General features: G+C 37.1%; 1 protein-coding gene across 1 annotated transcript in view; it reads left to right on the top strand.

Moving 5' to 3' along the window:
- The window catches only part of LOC116094240 (acidic mammalian chitinase-like), a 30,303-nt gene that overhangs the window by 6,604 nt on the left and 13,469 nt on the right, over positions 1 to 10,230 (top strand). Inside the window, exons 4-5 of the mRNA XM_031376149.1 lie at positions 8,883 to 8,939; positions 9,615 to 9,780. Coding sequence (XP_031232009.1) covers positions 8,883 to 8,939; positions 9,615 to 9,780 — 223 coding nt within the window. The remainder of the gene's footprint in view (positions 1 to 8,882; positions 8,940 to 9,614; positions 9,781 to 10,230) is intronic.

The following is a 10,230-nucleotide window of genomic DNA, read 5'->3' as shown; positions in this document are numbered from 1 at the left end:
GCAGTGGTACAAAAGGGAAACAAGAATGTGATTCAATTATATTTAATTGAAATATGTTTTTAAATGTTGACAAATTCATATAAATTGAAATCATGTAACTTTTCTCATCATAATGAAATAAAAGTTTTCAAAAAAAAAAAAGAATCTGTAGTATAACATAATCCCATTGAACATCTTTTCTTCTGTTGCCTGTATGGTGGGACACCTTTTTGAAAAATCATTTTCTAGGCCACATTTGTGGAGCTTTATCCATGTTTCTTTCAGGTAGTGTCATCATTTTACAACTTACTTTTGTATCTTTAACTTATTTTGTTTTTTTTTTTTTACATTTGATGAGAAACAGTGGTCCAAAATTATAATTCTACCTGCAGATAAGTATGTATGTAGCATCATATAACCTATGATATGTGCTTGTATATTTAATCACTCAAAAACTCTATTGTCTTGGTGAATTGCACAAAGAAGGAAGAGGTTGAGCATACTATGAATTAGAAACCAAATAGTCTGATTGATTATCAGAAGAATTTTCTGCATTTTAGTATAAATATCTTTTGTGAAAAATAAACAATCCCTACTACCTTGGAATTTGTGTATCTGTTCTGTTTATTCATACATAAGACAAAAATAAGGTGATTCCTACCATGATCAGTTGTACTATCATAAATATTGTTAGAAATTGAGCTGTTAATTATACTGGGAATATGAACTTTTTTATTTCTTTTTTATTAGATATTTTCTTTATTTACTTGTCAAACGATATCTCCTTTTCCAGTTTCTCCTCCAAAACAAAAGAAAAAAAGAGGAAATAAAAGAAGAAAAAACCCTGTTCCCTCCCCTCTCCCCCTACTGAACAACCCACCCTCTCCCACTTCCTGACACTGACATTCCCTAACACTGGGGCATAGAACCTTCACAGGACCAAGAATCAAAGATTACCTGATAATATGTGAGTCCCTATCCCAGAACAACAGAACCAGAATCAGGCAGAAAAAAAGACAATGCACACAAATATATATTTATTTGATTTAAGTTTTATTGAACTATGATGAGAAAAGTTACATGATTTTAATTTATCTGAATTTGTTAACATTTAAAAACATATTTTAGGTAAATAGAATTAAATCACATTCTTGGTTCCCTTTTGTACCTCAACTTTTCCCAGAGACCCCCTTCAATGCCTACAATACCTTTTTTGTCATATTCTTTAAAATTTATAAAATATTATAACAATAAAAATTAGTATTATAAAAGTTGTTTGATATAAAATAACAATTTAACAGTCTTATTTAGATGCTTGTCTATGGCAGTACTGAAAATACATATGCTTTCTCAATATAAATTTTAAATAACTCCAAACATATTAACTGTATATTTTAGAATAATAGATCACTACTAGTATAAAGTCTTTTTGTTTGTTTGTTTTGTATTTAGTAGAGCTTAAAATCTTGGCTTTTATAGTGGTACAAGCCCAAAATAAGAACAATTTTTAGAAACTGGATTTCATCGTAATAAGGCTGTACTTCAATGACCCTCACATCGACAAAGGATTTTACCTCCATTGTAGCTAAGCTGAGAGTTGACAGTTCTGCTACACCAAGAAATGAATTGTAGGCATGATTTATGGATACAGATTTCCTGCTATGGTCAAAGCTATTTGACTTGAGTGAGTGACTTTAATCTCAGCCCACAGAGAACAGGTTACATTCATTTAAGAAATGGTGTGTGTTTTAGGATGGTCTATCCATAAAGTCATTCACCAACTGTTTCAATGAATAATGGTTCTGATGGGAGGTGGCACAGACATTAGGTGAGGGTAAGGATCTGGTTCATTAGCTGTGATAATTTAGAAAAGTATACATTTCAGAGAAAGAGTAACTTATGAAGTCCTCTTCTTCAAACTTGATACAAGGGTTATAAATGTCAAGCAAAGCATTCAGTCTCACTTTTTGTTGTTCTCTTACAAGCCACTTCCCAATTTAATGTCTATGTTTCTTTTGGCTGTATAAATACTTTAAAAATATGTAAGCTGCTCTGAAAACCATAGTATAGTGTAAAAACATGAACTAAACAATACTACTAATAGAGATGCTGAGATAGGAGAAGCAAGATTTCAAGGATATTATGTGGTACCCAGCAAGCACTGTCATGAACAAACAAGAAGAAAGTGTATATCAATTGTACAATATTGGACCTATTTCTCCAAATACCAAATTAGAGAGACCATTGGATGACAGTCAACAAATTTCTAATTCCTCATATTTTTGGATTTCAATCGATGAGGCTATGTTGGTAATATTAATTTTCATATTATTAGGGAAAAGTAGTTGTTATTTCCTGTTGTTTTTGTTATAAAAGGTGGAATTAGTTTTGTGTGGATTTGTTGAAAAGTTACTTTCTTGCTTTTTCTAGGGTGTAGTTTTGCTCCTTATGTTGGTGTTTTCCATCTATTATCCTTTGTAGGGCTGGATTTGTGGAAAGATATTGTGTAAATTTGGTTTTGTCATGGAATATCTTGGTTTTTCCATCTATGGTAATTGAGAATTTTGCTGAGTATAGTAGCCTGGGCTGGCATTTGTGTTCTCATAGGGTCTGTACGACTTCTGCCCAGGATCTTCTAGCTTTCATAGTCTCTGGTGAGAAGTCTGGTGTAATTCTGATAGGCCTGCCTTTATATGTTATTTGACCTTTTTCCTTTACTGCTTTTAAAATTCTTTCTTTGTTTAGTGCATTTGGTGTTTTTATTATTTTTTTTAATTTTTATTTCTTTTTGTGTCTTTGTTTAGTTTCTGTTTCCATGATCTGTCCATTGCAGAGAGTGGGGTGTTGAAATCTTCCACTATTATTGTATGCGGTGCAATCTGTGCTTTGAGCATTAGTAAAGTTTCTTTTATGAATGTAGATGTCCTTTGATTTGGAACATAGAGGTTCAGAATTGAAAATTCATCTTGGTAGATCATACCTTTGATGAATATGAAGTGTCCCTCCTTATCTTTTTTGAACACTTTAGGGTGAAAGTCGATTTTATTTGATATTAGAATGGCTACTCCAGCTTTTTCTTGGGACCATTGGCTTGGAGAATTGCTTTCCAGTCTTTTATTTTGAGGTAGTGTGTGTCTTTGTCACTCAGGTGGGTTTCCTGTATGAAAAAAATGTTGAGTCCTGTTTACGTACCCAATCTGATAGTCTATGTCTTTTTATTAGGGATTGAGTCCATTGATATTAATAGATATTAAGGAAAAGTAATTGTTGCTTCCTGTTATTTTTGTTGTTAGAGTTGGAATTCTGTTCATGTGGCTATCTTCTTTTAGTTTTGTTGGAAGATAATACTTTTGCTTTTTCAGAGATGTAGTTCCCCTCCTTGTATTGGAGTTTTCCATTTATTACCCTTTGAGGGGCTGGATTTGTGAAAATATATTGTGTGAGTTTGGTTTTGTCATGGAATACTTTGGTTTTTCCATCTATGGTAATTGAGAGTTTTGCTGGGTATAGTAGTCTGGGCTGGCATGACATCTATACCCATAGTAGTCTTAGGGTCTGTATGACATCTGCCCTGGATCTTCTAGATTTCATTGTCTCTGGCAAGAAGTCTGGTGTAATTCTGATAGGCTTGCCTTTATATGTTACTTGACTTTACTGCTTTTAGTATTCTTTCTTTGTTTTGTGCCTTTGGTGTTTTGACTGTTATGTGGCCCGGAGGAATTTCTTTTCTGGTCCAGTCTATTTGGAGTTCTATAGGCTTCTTGTATGTTCATGGGCATCTCTTTCTTTAGGTTAGGGAAGTTTTCTTCTATAATTTTATTGAAGATATTTACTGGCCCTTTAAGTTGGAGGTCTTCACTCTCTTCTATACCTATTATCCTTAGTTTTGGTCTTCTAAATGTGTCCTGGGTTTCCTGGATGTTTTGGGCTAGGAACTTTTTGCATTTTGTGTTTTCTTTGACTGTTGTGTCGATGTTTTCTATGGTATCTTCTTCCCCTGAGATTCTCTCTTCTATGTCTTGTATTCTGTTGGTGATGCTTGCATCTATGTTTCCTAACTTCTTTCCTAAGGTTTCTAACTCCAGAGTTGTCTCTCTTTGTGATTTCTTAATTGTTTCTACTTCCATTTTTAGATCCTGGATGGTTTTGCTCAATTCTTTCACCTGTTTGTTTTTTTCCTGCAATTCCTTAAGGGATTTTTGTTTTTCCTCTTAAAGGCCTTCTACTTGTTTACTTGTGATCTCCTGTAATTCTTTATGGGATTTTTTTTGTTTCCTCTTTAAGGGCTTGTACCTCTTTAGCTGTGTTCTCCTGTATTTCTTTGAGGGAGTTATTCATGTCCTTCTTAAATTCCTCTAGCACCATTGTGAGATATGGTTTTAGATCCCAATCTTGCTTTTCTGGTGTTTGGGGGTATCCAGGACTTGCTATGGTGGGAGTACTAGGTTCTGATGAAGTCAAGTAGTCTTGGTTTCTGTTGGTAGGTTTCTTGCATTTTCCTTTTGCCATCTGTTGATCTCTGGTGTTAAATGTTCTTGCTGTCTCTGACTACAGCTTGTTCCTCCTGTGGGTTTGTAAGCTGGGAGATCAGCTCTCCTCTGGTAAATCCCGGGCACAGATGGCTGTGGATCAGTTGTCCATCCTGAGTGCTGGGGTCAGAGCACATCCTGGAAACAGGATGTCCACTTTCAGGAAAGGTGCAGAGAGTGCTGTGGATCTGTTGTCCATCCTAGGTGTGGTCTGAGGTAGAAAGGATCCTGACCAGGCTGCCCTGCGACTTGTGAGGCCTGTGCCTCCTGGCTGGTCCCACTTTAGACAGTCACCAGAGAGAAAATGGCAGATCTCACCTGAGTTCTTGGGTTAAAGCACTCCCTGAAGACAGGCTCTCAGCTTGCAGGGAAGGGGCTGAGAGAGTTGCAGATCCACTGGCATCACTCCTAGGTGTAGAAGGAGGTTGAGAGGATCCTGTCCCTGCTGCCCTTCGACTTGTGAGGCCTGACCCTCCTGGCTGGCCCCACCTTAGAAAGTCACCAGAGAGAAAATACTGGTGTTTTTATTATTATGTGACAGGAGGAATTTCTTTTCTGGTCCAGTCCATTTGGAGTTTTATAGGCTTCATGTATGTTCATGGGCATCTCTTCCTTTAGGTTAGTGAAGTTTTCTTCTATAATTTTGTTGAAGATATGTACTGGCCCATTACCTTGATAGTCTTCACTCTCTTCTATACCTATTATCCTTAGGTTTTGATCTTCTCCTTGCATCCCGTATTTCCTGGATGTTCTGGGTTAGAACCTTTTTGCTTTTTGTATTTTCTTTGACTGTTGTGTCAATGTTTTCTATGGTGTCTTCTGCCCCTGAGATTCTCTCTTCTATCTCTTGTATTCTGTTGGTGATGCTTGCATCTATGACTCCTGATTTCTTTCCTAGGTTTTCTATTTCCAGGGTTGTCTCTCTTTCTGATTTCTTTATTGTTTCTCTACTGGCTGGTTTTGTGTGCCAACTTGACATAGGCTGGAGTTATCACAGAGAAGGAGTTTCAGTTGGGGAAGTGCCTCCATGAGATCCAGCTGTGGGGCATTTTCTCAATTAGTGATCAAGGCACTAGGGCCCCTTGTGGGTGGTGCCATCCCTGGGCTGGAAGTCTTGGGTTCTATAAGAGAGCAGGCTGAGCAAGCCAGGGAGACAAGCCAGTAAGGAGCATCACTCCATGGCCTCTGCATCAGCTCCTGCTTTCTTACCTGCTTGAGTTCCAGTCCTGACTTCCTTTGTGATAAACAGCAATGTGGAAGTAAGCCAAATAAACCCTTTCCTCCCCAACTTGCTTCATGGTCATGATATTTTGTGCAGGACTAGAAACAGTTAAGACAGTTTCTATATCCATTTTCAGATTCTGGATGGCATTGTTCATTTCCTTCACCTGTTTGGTTGTGTTTTCCTGTAGTTCTTTAAGGGATTTTTGTGTTTCCTCTTGAAGGGCTTCTATCTGTTTACCTGTGTTTTCTTGTATTTCTCTGAGGGTGCTATTTATGTCTTTCTTAAAGTCCTGTATCATCATCATGAGAAGTGATTTATATCTGAATCTTGCTTTTCCGGTGTGATGGAGTTTCCAGGACTTACTATGGTGGAAGAATTGGGTTCTGATGATGGTAAGTAACCTTGGTTTGTGTTGTTTATTTTCTTATGCTTGCCTCCTGCCATCTGGTTATCTCTAGTGCTACCTGCCCTTGCTAAATCTGACTGGAGGCTGTCGTTCCTGTAATCCTGGTTGTGTCAGAACTCCTCAGAGTCAAGCTGTCTCTGTGATCCTGTGATTCTGGGATCCTGTAATCCTGGGATTGTTAGAGCACCAGCTGGCCCAGACAGACAGGAAGCAACCTGAGCCACTGGGCTGGCAGAGTTTCTGTGTGCCTGGGTCCTGCTGGTACACATTACTCTCAGTGTTGAGACAGATGTTGTGTCCTCCTCACCTCTGATCCTGCATGTGTTAAAGCACCTGGGAGTGGAGTTCCTTTGGGTATTGTGGTAGTGGCTGCACAGCTTGCTCCCAAGGTCTGATCAGGGCACCAGCACCGACCAAATATTTAGTGTTCTTTTTTTCATGAAAGATGCACTTTGGAAAGAGTTTAAAACCACTATTCCCAAGAGTCTTTGTATTTCTAAAGCATTGAATTGTATTAATTATTATAGAGACTGAAAACACAATATTTCAAATAGCATATACCATTTTATTTCATTGATCAGGATATGAGTTAACTGTCATTCTGAATTGTAGACACTAGAAATATTGCCTAGTACATTATTTGTGTGAATTTTGGAGGAGGAGCATGGGAGAAATTAGAATGGGGAGAGGAAGGGCTTGTAGAGGTGTAGATACTGGGCTCATGTAGGAAATATTTTACACATATTTACATATATGCATATATATATGTATATATACATATATACATATATATGTTCCTTAATAGTTTTGTAACTATATGTCTACAAAAGTAATTAGTTAAAAAAGAGATCATAAATTTGAAACAGACTGTGGGAATGTATATATGGGAGGGTTTGGAGGGAGGAACATTATAATTTTATTATAATTTTGAAGGCAAAAATATAGCTTATAAAAATTTGTACCTTAGTTTGCCCAAGTTACTTTGATGTTATTTAAGATTATGGCAACATAATGCTCTAAGATCAAGAATTGACAAATGGTACCTCATAAAATTGCAGAGCTTCTGTAAGGCTAAGGACAATTTCAATAGGACAAAATGGCAATCAACAGATTGGGAAAAGATCTTTGCCAATCTTACATCTGATTGAGGGCTAATATCCAATATATACAAAAAACGAAGTTATACTCCAGAGAACCAAATAACGCTATTAAAATGGGCTACAGAGCTAAACAAAGAATTCTCAGCTGAGGAATACAAAATGGCTGAGAAGCACCTAAAGAAATTATCAACATCCTTAGTCATCAGGGAAATGCAAATCAAAACAACCCTGAGTTTCCACTTCACACAAGTCAGAATGGCTAAGATCAAAAAGTCAAGTGACAGCAGATGCTGGCAAAGATGTGGAGAAAGAGGAACACTCCTCCATTGATGGTGGGATTGCAAACTGGTACAACCCCTCTGGAAATCAGTTTGGGAGTTCCTCAGAACATTGGACATAGTATTACCTGAAGACCTAGCTATACTACTCCTGGGCATATACCCAGAAGATGCTCCAACATGTAATAAAGACACATACTCCACTATGTTCATAGCAGTTTTTTAATAATAGCCAGAAGCTCTAAAGAACCCATATGTCCTTCAACAGAGGAATGGATACAGAAAATGTGGTACATTTAAACAATGGAGTACTTACTACTCAGCTATTAAAAGAGATGAATTCATGAAGTTCTTATGCAAAAGGATGAACTAGAAACTATTGATATCATCCTGAGTGAGGCAACCCAATCACAAAAGAACCCACATGATATACACTCACTGATAAGTGGATATTAGCCCAGAAGTTCGGAATACCCAAGATACAATTCACAGACCAAATGAAGCTCAAGAAGAAGGAAGACCTCAGTGTGGATACTTGGGTCCTTCTTAGAAGGGGATCAAAATACCCATAGGGGGAGATACAGAGACAAAATTTGGAGCAGAAACTGAAGGAAAAGCCACCCAGAGACTGTCCCACTGGGGGATCCATCCCATACACAGTTACTAAACCCAGATAGTATTGTGCATGCCAACAAGTTCTTGCTGACAGGATCCTGATATAGCTTTCTCCTAAGAGGTTCTGCCAGTGCCTGACAAATATAGAAGTGGATGCTCACAGTTGTCCATTGTAGTCAGCACAGAGTCTCCAATGAAGGAGCTAGAGAAAAGACCCAAGGAGCTGAAGAGTTTTGTAGTCCCATAGGAGGAACAACAATCTGAACCAACCAGTACCCCCAGAACTCCCAGGGGCTAAACCACCAGCCAAAGAGTATACATGGAGGGACTCAAGCCTCCAGCCACATATGTAGCAGAGGATGGCCTTGTGGGACATCAATTAGAGGAGAGGCTCTTGATCCTTTGAAGGCTCTATGCCCCAGTGTAGGGGCGGTGTATGCCAGGACAAGACAGTGGGAGTGAGTGGATTAGTGAACAGGGTAGGTTGGGATGGAATATGTGGACTTTTGGAGGGGAAATGGGGCAAAGGGTTGAAATTTGAAATGAAAATAAAGAAAATATCTAATAAAAACTATAAACTATTACAAAAAATAAAAAATATAATTTTATTAATGGAAAAATTGTTCAAAATTTACTGTATAATATGAAGAGAAGATGAAGTCATAAGATCAGGCCCAATACCTCAAACAGTTCCAATTCAAACAGGAGAACCCATGGAATTTGAAATTTCTCTTTTCTTTTGCTTTAAAGAAACAACAAGCTGAAAACACTCCTGTCTATTGGTTGCTGGAACTTTCGAACTGGCTCGTAAGTCTTCTCCAGAGAGGTTTTTATTCACTTTCTATTGAAGATGATCTAGAGTAGTGTGATTTCTGTCTCATTATCCTACACAGTCTTAAATAGAGTATTAAGAATGTCCACTAATTGAACAAGTTAACTAAATAAATGTCTACAGTGGAACTTCAATACTAACTAAAAGATATTGGAAAGACTAGTATGTATTTCATATGTTTAAATGTTTGGATTAATATTCTGGCATTCCATCCCCTAAGATTTAGTTACCTTTCTCATAACAGATGTCCTTAAATTGTCTCAGAACACAAAGCCAGAGGAACAACTGGTATACTTTTGATCATTGTTTCCAAAAGAAGGGAAAGAAAATGGATATGCATAAGCAGTAAGACTTCTTTGAGAGCACATGAATTTGGGAACTTGTTGAAGACCAAACAAGCTGATATGTTGTAGTATTCAAAACAAAGACAGTTGCATTCAATATACAGAACATTAGATGATTAATAATAAAATAAATGGAAAGTTGACCAAAAGCACAGATTGTACATGGATTCCCTGAGAACCACAGAGACTTAATCTGGGGAAAGGTCCTGATGACAAGCTCAGAGGTAGATATTAATCAGTAAAATATCTTTATTCCAGTGTGTTATGTTCCTGAGGCATTATTATGATTTCTTTGGGTTCCTTTAGTTTCATCACCATGGTGTCCACTCCTGAAAACCGCCACTCTTTCATTACTTCAGTTATAAAGTTCCTGCGAAAGAATGGATTTGATGGGCTTAATTTGGCTTGGCAGTACCCTGGCTGTTATGGAAGCCCTCCTAGGGACAAACATCTCTTTACTATCCTGATACAGGTAAGGGAAGCAGGAATAAATACTCTTTTATTCCTAGAAAATTTTGTCTTTTTAAGGAAAATTATTATGTGACAAAACTAAACATGAATTTAGATTTATAAAGTATTATCATTGCAAAGATTCTTAAATATCATTACTTCATTCAACAAGGTAAATACTAGTAGATATTACCACATGTAGTTTACAAAACACAAGATTGATTTATTTTGGTATTTTATATATATATGGGTGTTTTGTCTGAATGTATGCCTATCCACCAGGAGAGGACATCAGATCATATTGATCACAGTTATAGACAATTTTGAGCAACCATATGGATCCTGAGAATTGAACTTAGAAACCATGGACAAGCTAGTGCTCTTAACTCCCGAGCCACACATTTTACCCCTGAACACATGAGTTTTAAGACCTGTAATTCATTTCAACTTCACATTTTTCATTAGTTAATGT

The sequence above is a fragment of the Mastomys coucha genome, unplaced genomic scaffold (assembly GCF_008632895.1).
Source record: "Mastomys coucha isolate ucsf_1 unplaced genomic scaffold, UCSF_Mcou_1 pScaffold16, whole genome shotgun sequence".
Taxonomy (NCBI): domain Eukaryota; kingdom Metazoa; phylum Chordata; class Mammalia; order Rodentia; family Muridae; genus Mastomys; species Mastomys coucha.
This window is presented reverse-complemented; position numbering and strand designations above follow the sequence as displayed.